Here is a 20,075-nt window from a genome sequence, read left to right as displayed (position 1 = left end):
CCACGGCGGCAAGGGGCTGCTCCCATTCGTTAGGCCTATAACACATAACATTAAAATACAAATTTACAATGCATACACATTTTTGTACTTTAAAATACTTCCACAGTATCTTCGTCTTAGGATGTACTTTTAGAAATATTTGTTACCTTATGAAGATGATATTAACCTTATATTTTTTAATTATTTAAAAAAAACAAGTTTTTTCCAATGTAAGTAAGGAGCAACATTAAAAATTAAAACGAACAGAAATTATTCGTTTTATGAGGTTGGCTGCCCCTCCTCAATATTCACGCTAAGGTTTTTTAGTATTTTCAAAAAAAGGTTTTGATTCTAATTAAACGATACTTGTGATTCAGGAGTCGTTCTTAAAGAATTAGGACAAAAAGTCGACACTTTAGCGTAAAGAGTAGGGTATTGAGGAAGGGGCAGCCTCCGTCATGTAGAGAATTCTGGTCGTTTTAATTTTTTAATTATTTATTTAATTTTATTAAAAAAAAATTTTTTTTTTAAAAGGACTGATTACGTGGGTTTTTAATTAAAATAAAGTAGTTGTGGATATGCACCAAGCCATGGCCAATCAAACAGTTCGTGGTAACAAACGTAACGGCGACCTGGGTAAGGAGCAACCTGGCTCAATAGTAACCGAAACTCTAAAAATAGAAATTTTGATACGATAGATATCTCAAAAGAATCAAATTTTTATGCTGATTTCAAATATATAAGTTTCATCAAGTTTAGTCTTACCCATCAAAAGTTAAGCGAAAATTTTCGCTTATTTTCGAAAAAAGGGGGAAACAACCCCTAAAAGTCATAGAACCTTAATGAAAATCACAGCATCAGATTCAGCGTATCAGAGAGCCCTACTGTAGAGGTTTCAGGATCCTATCTGGAAAAATATGGAATTTTGAATTTTTTGCCAGAAGAAAAATCACAGATGCGTGTTCATTTATTGTTTTTTTCCCCCGGGGTGATCGTATTGACCCAGTGGTCCTAGAATATTGCAAGAGGGCTCTTTCAGACGGAAATTAAAAGTTCTAATGCCCTTTTTAAGTGACAAAGAAAATGGAGGGCAACTAGGCCCCCTCCCACCCTCATTTTTTCGCAAAGTCACCCGATCAAAACTATGAGATAGTCATTTTGTTCAGCATGGTCGAAAAATATAATAACTATGTCTTTGAGGATGACGTAATCCCCCACAGTCCCCGGGGGAATTGCTGCAAGTTATGGACTTTGCCCAATGTTTACATATTGTATTAGTTATTGGGAAGTATACAGAAATTTTCAAGTTTTTTTCTAGTAGTAGGGGGGAGGGGATTACGTGGGAGGATCTTTCTTTGGAGGAAGTTTTCATGGAGGAAGGGACATTGCATTGAAGGGAGCCCCGGATTCTCATTTAATTATTAAAAAAAAAAAAAATTTATTTGCAGCATTATAGTAGAAAGGCCTCAGGAGGTCCGAACGGGGCACCATATATGGGCATAGAGTCCCTAGGGAGAACACGGTGTTAATGGGGATCAATGACCTCTTTTTCCAAGGTCGATTAATTTGTTGTTGTTTTGGGCAAGTGAGAACACGTGGTTAATTTATTGTTTCCGGGGCAAAGTTTAGATCACACGTGACAGATGATGTCATGGTTGATTGATTTGACACGAAAGGGGAATTAATTTGTTGTTTCTAAGGGGAATTATTGATTCAAGAAAGGGGAATTAATTTGTTGTTTCTAAGGGGAATTATTGATTCACGAAAGGGGAATTAATTTGTTGTTTCTAGGGGGAATTATTGATTTAAGAAAGGGGAATTAATTAGTTGTTTCTAAGGGGAATGTGGAGAAGAGATATATTGACTGCGTAATCGAAGGGTGAGAATTCCCGAGAAATTGATTACATAATCGGTATAACCCTATCAGGAGCTCGTGACGGGAATCCATTTATTTGCATAGAATGACGTAATCAACTAGGACAAATGGATTTCTGAGAAATTGATTACATAATCGGTAGAACCCTATCAGTAGGTCATGACGGGAATTCATTTATGTGCATAGAATGCCGTAATCGACTAGGACAAATGGATTTCTGAGAAATTGATTACATAATCGGTAGAACCCTATCAGAAGGTCATGACGGGGGTTCATATATGGATATGGAATGACGTAATCGACTCGGACAAATGGATTTCTGAGAAATTGATTACATAATCGGTAAAACCCTATCAGAAGGTCATGACTGGACTCCAAGCAATAATTTTCAAAAGACATTTCAGAACAAGTTCTTTTCTTAATGTCCCTCCTAAACCCATTTTCCAACATGAAGCACTTATCATTTTCATTCACAACTATACTTTACAGCTTTTTGGATACCTCAACACCAAGAAATACTTTTCAAAGACCATTTCAGAGAAATTTACTTTCTTAATGTCCCTGCTAAACCAATTTTAAAATTTGAAGTAATTATCTTTTTCACCTCAACTAAACTTTACATCTTTTTGGATACCTAAACACCAAGAAATAATTTTCAAAGACCATTTCAGAGCAATTTACTTTCTTAATGTCCCTTCTAAACCTATTTTCCCACATTAAATACTTACCTTTTTAATACTCAACTATACTGTACAGATTTTTGGATACTTCAAAACAAAGACATACATTTCAAAGAAAATTTCAGAGCAATTTAGTTTCTTAATGTCCCTTCTAAACCTATTTTTAAACTTGAAGTACTGATCTTTTCAACTGCATAAATACTTTACAGCATTCCGGATAACTCAACACCAATAAATACTTTTCAAAGATCAGTTCAGAGCAAGATACTTTCCTAATGTCCCTTCTAAACCCATTTTTCAACTTGAAGTAATTATCTTTTTCACCCACATCTATACTTTACCGCTTTTTGGATACCTCAACACCAAGAAATACTTTTCAAAGACCGTTTCAGAGCAAGTTACTTTCTTAATGTCCCTTCTAAGCCTATTTTACAAGTTGAAGTATTTATCTTTTTCACCCACAACTATACTTTACAGCTTTTTGGATACCTCAACACCAAGAAATACTTTTAAAGACCATTTCAGAGCAATTTAATTTCTCAATGAAACTCCTCAACCAAATTTTCAACATGAAGTTCTAATATATTTCAACCACAGATATACATTGAAGCATTTTGGTTACCGCAACACCAAGAAATACTTTTCAATCAAAATTTCAGAGAAAGTTACTATCTTAATGTCCCTCATAAACCCATTTTCCAACTTGAAGTACTTATCTTTTTCACCCACAACTATACTTTACAGATTTTTGCATAACTCAACACTAATAAATACTTTTCAAAGACAATTTCAGAGCAAGTGAATTTCTTAATGTCCCTCCTAAAACCATATTCCAACTTGAAATAATTATATTTTTCACCCACAACTATACTTTGCAGATTTTTGGATATGTCTACACCAAGAAATACTGTTCAAAGACCATTTCAGAGCAAGTTACTTTCTAATTGTCCCTTCTAAACCCATTTTCAAATTTGAAGTACTTATCTTTTTCACCCACAACTATACATTACAGCTTTTTGGATACCTAAACACCAAGAAATACTTTTCAAAGCCCATTTCAGAGCAAGTTACTTTCTTAATGTCCCTCCTAAACCCATTTTACAACTTGAAGAACTTATATTTTTCACCCATAACTATACTTTACAGCTTTTTGGATACCTCAACACCAAGAAATACTTTTCAAAGACCATTTCAGAGCAAGTTACTTTCTTTATGTCCCTTCTAAACCCATTTTCCAACTTGAAGTACTTATCTTTTTCACCGAGAACTATACTTTACAGCTTTTTGGATACCTCAACACCAAGAAATACTTTTCAAACACCATTTCAGAGCAAGTTCCTTTCTTAATGTCCCTCCTAAACCCATTTTCCAACATTAAGTACTTATCTCTTTGTCACCCAAATCTATACTTTACAGCTTTTTGGATACCTCAACACCAAGAAATACATTTCAACGACCATTTCAGAGCAAGTTACTTTCTTAATATCCCTCCTAAACCCATTTTTCAACTTGAAGTACTTATCTTTTTCACCCACAACTATACTTTACAGCTTTTTGGATACCTCAACACCAATAGATACTTTTCAAAGACCATTTCAGAGCAAGTTACTTTCTTAATGTCTCTCCTAAACCCATTTTACAACTTTAAATACTTTTCTTTTTCACCCACAACTATACTTTACAGCTTTTTGGATAACTCAACACCAAGAAATACTATTCAAAGGCCATTTCAGAGCTAGTTACTTTCTTAATGTCCCTACTAAACCAATTTTTCAAATTGAAGTACTTATCTTGTTCACCCACAATTACACTTTAAAGCTTTTTGGATACTTTAACAACAATAAATAGTTTGCAAAGAACATTTTAGAGCAAGTTATTTTCTTAATGTCCCTAATAAACTCATTTTACAACTTGAAGTACTTATCTTTTTAACAAAAAACTATACTCTAAATCTTTTTGGATACCTCAGCAAAAAGAAATACTTTTCAAAGACAATTTCAGAGCAAGATACTTTGTTAATGTCCCTCCAAAACCCATTTTCCAACTTGAAGTACTTATATTTTTCACTACAACTATACTTTACAGCCTTTTGGTTAACTCAACACCAAGAAATACTTTTCAAAGACCATTTCAGAGAAAGTTACTTTTTTAATGTCCCACCTAAACCCATTTTCCAACTTTAAGTACTTATTTTTTTCACCCACAACTATACTTTACAGCTTTTTGGTTACCTCAACACCAAGAAATACTTTTCAAAGACCATTTCAGAGCAAGTTACTTTCTTAATAATAATATAATAATAATAATATAGATTTATTACCTGCCAAAACTGTAAAAGATACAATGGGAGGCAGAGTATAAAAAAGTGAAAAAAAATGCAAAAAAAAAAAAAAAAGAAAAACAACAAAGTACGGTTTAACACGAATATATACAATGAACTGGGTCCTCAACATCGACATTCAAATAACACATTCAACTCAAGTATGTCCCTGAAGAGTTACCCAAGGATGACCTAGTGTCATGAACTTTTTGTGAAAACTCGCTACTCTGGCAGGAGCTGCCAAGGCAGGGTCTATTAATCCAAATCTACTGATCGAATACCGGTTTTTGGACCATGGTGGTAGTCCAAGCAGATACTTAGCATATTTAAAATAAATCGTGCGCAACTTTTTCTTCTCTGTCTGTGTGAAGCAACTCCAAAACGGAGAGATGTAGAGAAAACTTGGTAAAACAAATGCATTATACAATTGGGCTAAAATATCACGACTAAATCTCGCCTTGCTCAGGACAAGCTTTCCATATGCAGAACAAACTTTTATAAGTGTATCGGCGATAATAAGTACGCGTGTGGCCTTGAGTGATGTACCAGTCGGGACTCCGAGGTAAGCAAGTGATGAAACAGGTTTGATTTCTGTATTGTCCAGCATAATGCATATGTCTTCAGTCGACACTTATAATTGAAAAATAAAAATAAGTTTTTCGATGGGTTAAATGCATGGATAACACGAGTATAATCTACCTTTATGGCAATAAAACATCTCTTTAGTCCAGTCTGAGTACTACTAATGTTTAAAATATCGTCAGCATAACATATGAGCGACAAAACAATCTCATATAAAATACAAGATATTGATGCTTCATGTTGCACTTCAATTACGAACTTATTGAATAAATTTGATGAATTTACTGCTCCTTGCCTAATACCCTTTTTCACTGGTATATCAATTTCTAAAAGCATATCACAATCCCAAACAGGATACTTTATCCTAACACAAAGATTAATATACATTGAATCAAGGGGTCCGATGACCGAATTTTCTATGCCTCTCTCTGCTACAGAGAGTAAAATATGTTCGTGGAGAGACGAATCGAAAGCATGGGCAACATTATGGGCTGCTAAAACTAAAGAATCATTGTCCTTCTCAGCGTCAGTCAGTATAGGCACTAGCGAGTAAAGGGCATGATCACATCCAAGTGATCGCTGGAACCCAAACTGGTGTGGGGGAACTGAGCACTTGCTTCTAATTTCGTCGCGAATAAGAAGCTCAAATAGTTTACATAGTGTAGTCGACACAGTAATGGGCCTATATGAAGAGCACCGGGAGGGAGGCTTCCCTGGTTTGAGAATAGGTGTTATTACACCAATGCAAAAGGTATCCGGGACGATACCTCTGGTAACGATAATTTGGAATAATAATGATACATGTTCAAGAAGTTGTTCACTACCATAGAGTAAATGCTGGCCACAAATTTTATCGAAACCTCTCGAAAATTTCTTTTTTAGCTTTTTCAGGCATTCACGTATTATACTTCTATTAACTACCATGTTCTCTATTGGCAACTTTAGCATTTCATCTAGCTCACTCCGGTACGAATTCCGTAGCGCTTGGTCATGACTTTTGAACTGATCGGTGAAGTAAGTATTCCAGGCCTCTTTTGTTGGAAGGGGGAACTCAGAGGTCGATTCTTTGGGCTTCACTAAATTCCGCCAAAGGAGTTTGGGATTGGACTTGCTTTTATTGCTGTATTCGTCAATTATCTCTCTACGGTGCTTAGAAAAGGCTTTTGCAAAGGCACGTTTAGTGTGATTCTTCACTTTCCAGACTTGCCCAGATCTTGGTTTACCACTGTCACACCATAGGCAAAACCAGAACTTTGCAGTCTGGCATGCTTCTGTTAAATTTAGGTTAGCGGACCATCCTCTAATTTCAGTGTTTACTCGAATTTTTCGAGCGGGTACGGCTGCTGATTCGGCTCACCGAAGGCCATGGCATATTGAGGCAGAGTAAATGTTCAACAGAAGTTTCTGCTCTTCAACCAGGATGTCACTGTTGGACATCAGTAGCGGGAAAGGGACTTGGATCTTTTCAAGAATGCTATTACACACTTGTTGATACTGTTGGATCGCAGCATCATCGAGCTTCCAATCTTGCACAACTTTGAGCTTTGGAGCTGATATCCTTACTAAATCCATATCACTACTTGTAAGACTTCTCTTTTTCACAAACGACTTCACTAGCTATCTTTTTCGAGACCTTAACACAAGAATTCTTCTCAAATCGACAATGTCAGAGGTATGCCTTTTCCCACGTAACCGAACCCTAGAGAAGTTAAACCTGACCACCTAGACAATTTAAACAAACAATATAAATTGATTACATTCCGTTACAGCACCACAAAGAAATAATGTACAAAGAAAAATTAAGAGCACGTTAATATCTTAATTTAACTCATCAACCCATTTTACAACATGAAGAAATTATCGTTTTAACCCCCAGCTATACTTTAAAGCTTTTTGGTTACCTAAACATTAAGAAAAACTTTTAAAGGACCATTACAGAGCAAGTTTATTTCAGAATGCTCTTACGTAAACCCAGTTTACAACTCAAAGTAATTATCGTCTCCACATACGACTATACTTTACAGCTTTTTGGATAACTCAACACCAAGAAATACTCTTTAAAGACCATATCAAAGCAAGTAACTTTCTTAATTTCCCTACTAAACCAATTTTCCAATTTGAAGTACTTATCTTTTTCACCCACAACTATAATTTACAGCTTTTTGGATACCTCAACACCAAGAAATACTTTTCAAAGACCATTTCAGAGCAAGTTACTTTCTTAATGTCCCTTCTAAACCCATTTTCCAACTTGAAGAACTTATCTTTTTCACCCATAACTATACTTTACAGCTTTTTGGATACATCAACACCAAGAAATACATTTCAAAAACCATTTCAGAGCAAGTTACTCTCTTAATGTGTTTTCTAAACCCATTTTCCAACTTGAAGTGCTTATCTTTTTCACCCAGAACTATACTTTACAGATTTTTGGATACCTCAACACCAAGAAATACTTTTCAAAGACCATTTTAGAGCAAGTTCATTTCTTAATGTCCCTCCTAAACCCATTTTAAAACTTGAAGAACTAATCTTTTTCCACAACAACTATACATACCAGTTTTTTGTTACCTCAACACCAAGAAATAATTTTCAAAGACCATTTCAGAGCAAGTTAATTTTTTAATGTCCCTCCTAAACCCATTTTCCATCTTGAAGTACTTATCTTTTTCACCCACAACTATACTTTACAGCTTTTTGGATACCTCAACACCAAGAAATACATTTCAAAGAGCATTTCAGAGCAAGTTACTCTCTTAATGTCCCTTCTAAACCCATTTTACAACTTGAAGTACTTATCTTTTTCACCCACAACTATACTTTACAGCTTTTTGGATACCTCAAAACCAAGAAATACTTTTCAAAGACCATTACAGAGCACGTTACTTACTAAATGTCCCTCCTAAACCCATTTTCCAACGGGAAGTACTTATCTTTTTCACCCACAACTCTACTTTACAGCTTTTTGGATACCTCAACACCAAGAAATACATTTCAAAGACCATTTCAGAGCAAGTTACTTTCTTAATGTGCCTTCCAAACCCATTTTTCAACTTGAAGTACTTATCTTTTTCACCCACAACTATACTTTACAGCTTTTTGGATACCTCAACACAAAGAAATACTTTTCAAAGACCATTCCAAAGCAAGTTACTTTCTTAATATCCCTCCTAAACCCATTTTCCAACTTGAAGAACTCATGTTTTTCACCCACAACTATACTTTACAGCTTTTTGGATACCTCAACACAAATAAATACTATTCAAAGGCCATTTCAGAGCAAGTTACTTTCTTAATATCCCTCCTAAACCCATTTTTCAACTTGAAGAACTTATCTTTTTCACCCACAGCTATACTTTAAAGCTTTTTGGATACCTCAACACCAAGAAATACTTTTCAAATACCATTTCAGAGCAAGTTACTTTCTTTATGTCCCTCCTAAACCCATTTTCCAACTTGAAGTACTTATCTTTGTCAACCACAACTATACTTTACATCTTTTTGGTTACCTCAACACTAAGAAACACTTTTCAAAGACAATTTCAGAGCAAGTTACTTTCTTAATCTCGCTTCTAGATCCATTTTACAACTTGAAGTACTTATCTTTTTCAACCACAACTATACTTTACAGCTTTTTGGATACCTCAACACCAAGAAAAACTTTTCAAAGACCCTTTCAGAGCAAGTTAATTTCTTACTGTCACTACTAAACCCATTTTCCAACTTAAAGTACTTATCTTTTTTAACCCACAACTATAATTTAAAGATTTTTGGTTACCTCAACACTAAGAAATACATTTCAAAGACCATTTCAGAGTAAGTTACTTTCTTAATGTCCCTCCTCAACCCATTTTTCAACTTGGATTAATTATCTATGACCCCCACAACTATTATTTTAAGATTGTTATTTACATCAACACCAAGAGATAATATTAAAATACCATTTCAGAGCAAGTTACTATATGAATTTCACTAATAAAACCATTTTCCAACTTGAAGTACTTATCTTTTTCACACACAACTATACTTTAAAGATTTTTGGATTCATCAAGACCAATAAATAAATTTCAAAGAGCATTTCAGAGCAAGTTACTCTCTTAATGTCCCTTCTAAACCCATTTTTCAACTTGAAGTACTTATCTTTTTCACCCACAACTATACTTTACAGCTTTTTGGATACCTCATCACCAAGAAATACTTTTCAAAGACCATTTCAGAGCAATTTAATTTTTTAATGTCCCTTCTAAACCCATTTTCCAACATAAATTACTTATCTTTTTTCACCCACAACTATACTTTAAAGCTTTTTGGATACCTCAACACTAAGAAATAATTTTCAAAGTCAATTTCAGAGTAATTTACTTTCTTAATCTCCCTCCTAAACCCATTTTCCAACTTTAAGTACTTATCTTTTTCACCCACAAATATACTTTACAGCTTGTTAGTTACATAAACACCAAGAAATACTCTTCAAAGACCATTTCATAGCAAGTTACTTTCTTAATGTCCCTTCTAAACCCATTTTCCAACTTGAAGAACTTATCTTTTTCACCCATAACTATACTTTACAGCTTTTTGTATACCTCAACACCAAGAAATACTTTTCAAAGGCCATTTCAGAGCAAGTTACTTTCTTAATGTCCCTACTAAACCCATTTTCCAACTTGAAGTACTTATCTTTTTCACCCAGAACTATACTTTACAGCTTTTTGGATACCTCAACACCAAGAAATAAATTTCAAAGAGCATTTCAGAGCAAGTTACTCTCTTAATGTGCCTCCTAAACCCATTTTTCAACTTGAAGTACTTATCTTTTTTACCCACAACTATACTTTACAGCTTTTTGGATACCTCAGCACCAAGAAGTTCTTTTCAAAGACCATTTCAGAGCAAGTTCATTTCTTAATGTCCCTCCTAAACCCATTTTCCAACTTGAAGAGCTTATCTTTTTCACACACAACTATACTTAACAGTTTTTGGTTACCTCAACACCAAGAAATACTTTTCAAAGACCATTTCAGAGAAAGTTAATTACTTAATGTCCCTCCTAAACCCATTTTCCAACTTGAAGTACTTATCTTTTTCACACACAACTATACTTTACAGCTTTTTGGATACCTCAACACCAAGAAATACATTTCAAAGAGCATTTCAGAGCAAGTTACTCTCTTAATGTGCCTCCCAAACCCATTTTCCAACTTGAAGTACTGATCTTTTAAACCCATCAAAATACATTACATATTTCAGGATGATTCAGTACCTAGAAATACTTTTCAAAGACCATTCCAGACCAAGTTCCAAACTCTTCATCACATTTCATCCTATTTTTCAACTGGAAGTACGTATACTTTTAAAACACAACAATGAGATAATGATGTTGGGATTAATAAAATCCAAGAAATACTTTTCAAAGCCCATTTCAGAGCAAGTCACTTTCTTAATCTCCCTCCTAAACCCATTTTTCAACTTGAAGAACTTATGTTTTTCACCCACAACTATACTTTACAGCTATTTTGATACATCAACACAAATAGATACTTTTCAAAGAAAATTTCAGATCTAATTACTGTCTTAATGTCCCTACTAAACCCATTTTCCAACTTTAACTACTTATATTTTTCACCCACAACTATACTTTACAGCTTTTTGGATACCTCAACACAAAGAAATACTATTCAAAGACCATTTCAGAGCAAGTTACTTTCTTAACGTCCCTTTTAAACCAATTTTCCAAATTGAAGAACTTATCTATTTTACATACAATTAAACTTTTATGCTTTTTGGATACATGAAAAACTAGCTATAATTATCAAATTAAAGTCTAGAGAATTTTAATGTCTTTATGTGTCTACTACATCAATTCTCCATCTTCAAGTACTTATCTGTTTAAACCCCAACTACACATAACAGCTTTTTGGATACCTCAACACCAAGAAATACTTTTCAAAGACCATTTCAGAGCAAGTTACTACCTTAATATCCCTTCGAAACCCATTTTCCAACTTGAAGTACTTATCTTTTTCACCCACAACTATACTTTACAGCTTTTTGGATACGTCAACACCAAGAAAAACATTTCAAAGACCATTTCAGAGAAAGTTACTTCCATAATGTCTTATATAAACCAAATGTCCGAATGGAAGCAACGATGTTTTTCACCTATAACTAAACTTAAAAGCATTTTGGATAACTCAAAACTAAGAAAATCTATTAAAATACAATTTCAGAGTAAGTTAATTTCTTAATATCATTTCTAAACCCAATTTACAACTTGAAGTACTTATATTTTTCCCCCACAACTTTACATTAAATATTTTTGTTTAAATCAACACAAATAGATTATTTTAAACTACCTTTTCAGATCAAGTTACTTTATTAATATAACTACTAAACCCATTTTCCAACTTGAAGTACTTATCTTTTTCACTCACAACTATACTTTACAGCTTTTTGGATACCTCAACACCAAGAAATATATTTCAAAGATCATTTCAGAGCAAGTTACTCTCTTAATGTGCCTCCTAAACCCATTTTCCAACATGAAGTTCCTATCTTTTAAATCCAACACTATACTTTACAGCTTTTTGGTTACCTCAACACCAAGAAATACTTTTCAAAGACCAGTTCAGAGCAAGTTCCTTTCTTAATGTACCTTCTAAACCCATTTTTCAACTTGAAGTTCTTATCTTTTTCACCCACAACTATACTTTACAGCATTTTGGTTACCTCAACACCAAGAAATACTTTACAAAGACCATTTTAGAGCAAGTTACTTTCTTAATATCCCTCCTAAACCCATTTTTCAACTTGAAGAACTTATGTTTTTCACCCACAACTATACTTTACAGCTTTTTGGATACCTCAACGCCAATAGATACTTTTCAAAGACCATTTCAGAGCAAATTACTTTCTTAATGTCCCTCCTAAACCCTTTTTCCAACTTTAAGTACTTATCTTTTTCACCCACAACTATACTTTAATGATATTGAATACCTCAACACCAAGAAATACTTTTCAAAGACCATTTCAGAGAAATTTACTTTCTTAATATCCCTTCTAAACCCATTTTCCAACTTGAAGTACTTATCATTTTCATCCACAACTATACTTTACAGCTTTTTGGTTACCTTAACACCAAGAAATACTTTTCAAGTATCGTTTCAGAGCAAGTTAATATCTTAATGTCGATTCAAGACCCTTTTTCCAACTTGAAGTACTTATCATTTTCATCAAAAACTATACTATACAGCTTTTTGGATACATCAACACCAAGATAAACTTTTAATATACAATTTCAGAGCAAGTTAATTTCTTAATGTCCCTTCTAAACCCATTTTCCAACTTGAATTACTTATCTTTTTGTCACACACAACTATACTTTACAGCTTTTTGGTTACCTCAACACAAAGAAATACTTTTCAAATAACATTTAATAGCAAATTACTTTCTTAATGTTCCCTTCTAAACCCATTTTCCAACTTGAAGTACTTATATTTTTCACCCACAACTATACTTTACAGCTTTTTGGTTACCTCAACACCAAGAAATACTTTTCAAAGACAATTTCAGAGCAAATTCCTTTCGTAATGTCCCTCCTAACCCATTTTTGCAACTTTAATAACTTATTTTTTTCACCCTCAACTATCCTTTAAAGCTTTTGGATACCTCAACACCATGAAATATATTTCAAAGACCATTTCAGAGCAAGTTACTTTCTTAATGCCCCTCCTAAACCCATTTTCCATCTTGAAGTACTTATCATTTTCACCCACAACTATGCTTGGCAACTTTTTGGATACCTCAACTCCAAGAAATACATTTCAAAGACCATTTCAGAGCAAGTTACTTTCTTAATGTCCCTTACAAACCCATTTTTCAACTTGAAATACTTATCTTATTAACACAAATCTATACTTTACAGATTTTTGTTTGCCTCAACACCAAGAAATACTTTTAAAAGACCATTCAAGAGCAAGTTAGTTTCTTAATCTTCCTACTAACCCCATGTTACAAATTGAAGTAATTATCTTTTTGTCAACCGGAACTATACTTTACAGCTTTTTGGTTACCTCAACACTAATAAATACTTTTCAAAGACCAATTCAGAGCAAGTTACTTTCTTAATATCCCTCCTAAAACCATTTTTCACCTTGAAGAACTTATCTTTTTCACCCACAACTATACTTTACAGCTTTTTGGATACCTCAACGCCAATAGATACTTTTCAAAGACCATTTCAGAGCAAGTTACTTTCTTAATGTCTCTCCTAAACCCATTTTCCAACTTTAAATACTTTTCTTTTTCACCCACAACTATACTTTACAGCTTTTTGGATACATCAACACAAAGAAATACTATTCAAAGGCAATTTCAGATCAAGTTAATTTCTTAATGTCCCTACTAAACCCATTTTCCAAATTGAAGAACTTATCTTTTTCACCCACAGCTATACTTTACATCTTTTTTGTTACCTCAACACAAAGAAATGCTATTCAAAGACAATTTCAGAGCAAGTTACTTTCTTTATGTCCCTCCTCAAACTCTTTTCCAGCTTTACTAACTTATCTTTTTCACCCACAAATATCCTTTAAAGATATTTAATACCACAACACCAAGAAATACTTTTCAAATACAATTTCAGACAAATTTACTTTCTTAATGTCCCTTCTAAAGCCATTTTCCACCTTGAATTACTTTTCTTTTTCAACAACAACGATACTTTACAGCTTTTTGGATTCCTCAACACCAAGAAATACTTTTCAAAGACAATTTCAGAGCAAGTTAATTTCTTAATGTCCCTCCTAAACCCATTTTCCAACTTGAATTTCTTATCTTTTTTCACCCACAACTATACTTTACAGCTTTTTGTATACCTCAACAATAAGAAATACTTTTCAAAGACCATTTCAGTGTAATTTACTTTCTTAATATCCTTCCTCAAACCATTTTCCAACTTTAATTAATTATCTTTGTAATGCACAACTATAAATTAAAGCTTTTTGGATAAATCAACACCAAGAATTAATTTTCAAATAACTTTTCAGAGCACTTTTCTGTCTTAATGTCCCACCCAAAACCATTTTACAAGTCGAAGTACTTATAGTCTTCATACACAGCTATACTTTATAGCTTTTTGGATTTCTCAACACCAAGAAATACTTTTCGAAAACCACTTCAGAGCAAGTTACTTTCTTAATTTTCCTTCTAAACCCTTTTTCTAACTGGAATTACTTATCTTTTTCACGCAAAACTATACTTTATAGCTTTTTGGTTACCTCAACACCAGGAAATACTTTTCCTGGAAGAAGAAAAGGCTCAAGATATAAAAAATGTAAAGTTCTCTTCTAAATTTTTCCTTAGAATATAGGAAAAGTTATACCATGATTGTGATTATTTTCTATGAAGAAAAAGTTTCACTTTAATTCTAAATTTTCTTAAATTCAGTTCCAATCTTTCTCAAAGAGATGAAAAAACTTAAAGTTCTGTTCCAAATATTTCCCTGGTAGAATAAAAGTTCAACTTCGATTCTGAATTTTCTCAATGAAAATGAAATAAGTTATTGATCAATTCTATTTTCTCAAAATATTATAAAATTTTCCACTTCGATTCAGATTTTTCTCAAAGAGATGAAAAAATTAAAAATATTGCTCCAAATTTTTCTTAGAAGATAGAAAAGTTCAAGTTCGAATCTGAATTTTGCCAAAGAACTTAATTCAATTCTAATTTCTCCAGAGAACATAAAAAGGTTCCACTTCAGTTTTAAGTTCGCCAAGACATAAAAAATTTTAAGTTCTGTTCGACATTCTTACATAGAAGACAGGAAAAGTTATACTATAATTATGATTATTGTCAATGATGATAAAAAGTTTCACTTTAATTCTAAATTTTCTTAAATTCAGTTCCGACTTTACACATAGAGATGAAAAAATTTTAAGTTCTATTCCAAATTTTTCTTATAAGATAGAAAAGTTCAAATTCTCTTCTGAATTTTACCAAAGAACACAATTCAATTCTAATTTCACCAGATAAAATTAAAAGCTTCTACTTCAGCTTTAAGTTCACCAAGACATAAAAAATTTAAAGTTCGGTTCTAAATTTTTCCGTAGTAGATGGGAAAAGTTATACCATGATTGTGATTATTTTATATGAAGATAAAAAGTTTCACTTTAATTCTAAATTTTCTTAAATTCAATTCCGGCTTTTCTCAAAGAGATGAAAAAATTTAAAGTTCTGTTCCAAATATTTTTCCGGAAGAAGAAAAGTTCAACTTCGATTCTGAATTTTCTTAATGAAAATGAAATAAGCTATTGATCAATTCTATTTTCATAAAATAATATAAAATTTTCCACTTCAATTCAGATTTTTCTCAAAGAGATGACAAAATTTAAAATATTATTCCAAATTTTTCATAGAAGATAGAAAAAGTTATACTTTTATTGTGATTATTCTTCATGAAGATATGGAGCTCCACTTTAATTCTAAGTTTTCTCGATGAAGTGCAAAATTTACAAGAACTCTTCTTAATTTTCTTAGAGAGGAGAAAAAAAAGTTAGCTCAATTCTGAAATTTACCAATGAAAATGAAAAAGCTTCCATTTCAGAACATAATTTCTCAAAGCCATAAAAAATTAAAGTTCAATTCTAAATTTTTACAAAGAAGATAGGGCTGGCTATACTATGATTGGGATTATTTACCATGAAGATAAAAAGTTTCACTTTATTTCTAATTTTTCTGAAATTCAGTTCATTCATCTAAGCACCAAAAGCAATAGGTTAAGTTAGGTATAAATAAATATTAATAAATAATTAGAAACATTTCTCCATGTTTAAGTTAGGCTTGTTTTGTTTAACTTATCATGAGCGCTCATGATAAGCTAACCTAACCTAACTTAAACATGGTAAAAAGATTAAACTAGGTTAGGTTAGGTTAGATTAAGTTAGGTTAAGTTAAGTTAAGTTAGGTTAGCCTATGTACGCGCGCGTTCGTAGGCTAACCTAACGTAACTTAACCTGACCTAACTTAATCTAACCTAACCTAACCTAGTTTAATCTTTTTACCATGTTTAAGTTAGGTTAGGTTAGCTTATCATGAGCGCTCATGATAAGTTAACCTAACCTAGCCTAACTTAAACATGGAGAAATGTTTCTAATTATTTATTAATATTTATTTATACCTAACCTAACCTAACCTATTGTTTTTGGTGCTTAGATGAATGAACTGAATTTAAGAAAAATTAGAAATAGAGTGAAACTTTTTATCTTCATGGTAAATAATCCCAATCATAGTATAGCCATTCCTATCTTCTATGGAAAAATTTAGAATTGAACTTTAAATTTTTATGTCTTTGAGAAATTATGAACTGAAATGGAAGCTTTTTCATTTTCATTGGTAAATTTCAGAATTGAGCTAACTTTTTTCTCCTCTCTAAGAAAATTCAGAAGAGAACTTGTACATTTTGCACTTCTTCGAGAAAACTTAGAATTAAAGTGGAGCTCCATATCTTCATGAAGAATAATCACAATCAAAGTATAACTTTTTCTATCTTATATGAAAAATTTGGAATAATATTTTAAATTTTGTCATCTCTTTGAGAAAAATCTGAATTGAAGTGGAAAATTTTATATTATTTTAATGAAAATAGAATTGATCAATAGTTTATTTCATTTTTATTAAGAAAATTCAGAATCGAAGTTGAACTTTTATTCTTCCTGAAAAATATTTGGAACAGAACTTTAAATTTTTTCATCTCTTTGAGAAAAGCCGGAATGAATTTAAGAAAATTTAGAATTAAAGTGAAACTTTTTATCTTCATAGAAAATAATCACAATCATGGCATAACTTTTCCTATCTTCTACGGAAAAATTTTGAACTGAACTTTAAATTTTTTATGTCTTGGTGAACTTAAAGCTGAAGTTGAAGCTTTTTATTTTCTCTGATGAAATTAGAATTGAATTGTGTTCTTTGGTAAAATTCAGAAGAGAACTTGAACTTTTCTATCTTCTAAGAAAAATTTGGAACAGAACTTAAAATTTTTTCATCTCTATGTGAAAAGTCGGAACTGAATTTAAGAAAATTTAGAATTAAAGTGAAACTTTTTATCATCATTGACAATAATCATAATTATAGTATAACTTTTCCTATCTTCTATGTGAGAATTTCGAACTGAACTTAAAATTTTTTATGTCTTGGTGAACTTAAAACTGAAGTGGAACCTTTTTATGTTCTCTGGAGAAATTAGAATTGAATTATGTTCTTTGGTAAAATTCTGATTAGAAGTTGAAATTTTCTATCTTCTAAGAAAAATTTGGAACAATCTTTTAATTTTTTTCATCTCTCTGAGAAAAATCTGAATTGAAGTGGTAAACTTTGTAATATTTTGAGAAAATAGACTTGATCAATAACTTATTTCATTTTCATTGAGAAAATTCAAAATTGAAGTTTAACTTTTCTTCTTCCAGGGACATATTTGAAACAGAACTTTAAATTTTTTCAATTCTTTGAGAAAGGTTGGAACTGAATTTAAGAACATTTAGAATTAAAGTGAAACTTTTTATCTTCATAGAAAATAATCACAGTCACGGTATAACTTTTTCCATATTCTAAGGAAAAATTTAGAAGCGAACTATAAATTTTATATGTCTTGGGCCTTTTCTTCTTCCCGTAAAAGTATTTCCTGGTATTGAGGTAACCAAAAATCTGTAAAGTATAGTTTTTGGAGAAAAAGACAAGTACTTCAAGTTAGAAAAAAGGCTTAGGAGGAAAATTAAGAAAGTAACTTGTTCTGAAATGGTTTTCGAAAAGTATTTCTTGCTGTTGAGATATCCAAAAAGCTATAAAGTATAGCTGTATGTGGAGACGATAAGTATTTTGACATGAAAAATTGGTTGACGTGGGAGCATTCTTAAAGAAACTTGCTCTGAAATGGTCTTTGAAAAGTATTGCTTAATGTTTAGGTATCCGAAAAGTTTTAAAGTACAGCGGTGAGTTAAAACAATAAGTTCTTCATCTTTTAAAATGGGTTGACAAAGGACATTAATAAATTAAGTGACTCAGAAATTGTATTTTAAGATTATTTCTTTGTGTTTAGACATAAAAAATTCTTTTAAGTATAGTTGTGGGTTACAAAAAGATAATAAATAACATTTGTAAAATGGGTTTATGAGGGACATAAATTCATAAAATTGCTCTGAATTGGTATTTTAAAATTATTTCTTGGTGTTGATTTATCCAAACAGATGAAATGGTTTTTTGTGGAGGAAAAAAATAAGTACGTAATGACGTAAAATGATTTTAAGTGATACAATAAGAATGTAGCTGGTAAAGGCATGGTCATTGAAATGTATTTCGAGGTTATTTGGAATCATAAAAGCAGTCTAGTCTGTTGGTGAGTGAAATTGATATTTACTGCAAATAGGAAAATAGTTTTAGAAGGGACATTAAGAAAGTAACTTTCTCTTAAATTGTCTTTGAAAAGTATTTCTTGGTGTTGAGGTATTCAAAAGCTTTAAAGTATAGTTGTGGGTGAAAAAGATAAGTTCTTCAATTTGGAAAATAGGTTTAGAAGGGACATTAAGAAAGTAACTTGCTCTGAAATGGTCTTTGAATAGTATTTCTTTGTGTTGAGGTATCCAAAAAGCTGTAAAGTATAGTTGCGGGTGAAAAAGAAAAGTTTTTCAAGTTGGAAAAAGGGTTTAGTAGGGACATTAAGAAAGGAACTTGCCCTTAAATGGTCTTTGAAAAGTATTGCTTGGTTTTGAGGTAATCAAAAGCATTATATTCTAGGTGTGTATGAAAAAGATAAGTTCTTCATGTGTTAAAATACGTTTAATAGTGAGGTTGATAAAGTAAATTGATCGGAAATTTTATTTGTATAGTTTTTCTCGTTGTTGAGGTATAAAAAAAGCTGTACATTATAGTCGTTGTTGAAAAAGATATGCATTTCAAGTTGTAAAAAGGGTTTAGTAGGGACATTAACAAAGTAACTGCTCTAAAATGGTATTTGCAGAGTATTTCTGTGTTTGGAGGAATCAAAAAAGCTCTAATTGTTTTTTATGGATTTACCAGACTTACTATTCACCGTGAAAAATGGTTTAAGTGAGAGCTTAATAACATAACTTAATCCGAATTGGTATTTTAAATTTAATTCTTAGTGTTGATGTAAACAAACAGATGTAAATTATAGTTGTCGATGACAAAAAGATAAGTACTTCAAGTTGGAAAATGGGTTTAGGAGGGACATTAAGAAAGGAACTTGCTCTGAAATGATCTTTGAAAGGTACTTCTTGGTGTTGAGGTATCCAAAAAGCTGTAAAGTATATTTGTGTGTGAAGAAGATAAGTACTTCAAGTTGGAAAATGGGTTTAGAAGGGACATAAAGAAAGTTACTTGGTTTTACATGGTCTTTGAAAAGTATTTATTGTTTATGATGTATCAAATTTTCTTTAATTTTTTTTGGTTTGTGTTAATGTTTACTTCATCTATTTTGAAAATGGTCTTTAGATGTTCTATAATTAAGTATTGCTCTAAGATATTGACTATGATAATTATTTCTTGATTATTTGGCAACAAAACAGCAGTTTATACTGGTCGTAGGTGACAAAGATATGTACTTCATGTTGGAAAATGGGTTTAGGAGGGA

At 32.0% G+C, this 20,075-nt stretch overlaps 1 protein-coding gene across 1 annotated transcript in view; it reads left to right on the top strand.

Moving 5' to 3' along the window:
- Window positions 1-7,100: 7,100 nt before the first annotated feature.
- Window positions 7,101-20,075, top strand: part of LOC148951773 (mediator of RNA polymerase II transcription subunit 6-like) — a 17,864-nt gene continuing 4,889 nt past the window's right edge. Inside the window, exon 1 of the mRNA XM_089089061.1 lies at window positions 7,101-7,109. Coding sequence (XP_088945187.1) covers window positions 7,101-7,109 — 9 coding nt within the window. The remainder of the gene's footprint in view (window positions 7,110-20,075) is intronic.

Source organism: Artemia sp. Qi Xiang Cuo, chromosome 5 (assembly GCF_049724085.1).
Source record: "Artemia sp. Qi Xiang Cuo chromosome 5, ASM4972408v1, whole genome shotgun sequence".
NCBI classification, from domain to species: Eukaryota; Metazoa; Arthropoda; class Branchiopoda; order Anostraca; family Artemiidae; genus Artemia; species Artemia sp. Qi Xiang Cuo.
Note: the sequence above shows the minus strand (reverse complement) of the source record. Positions and strands in the feature narration are given on the sequence as shown.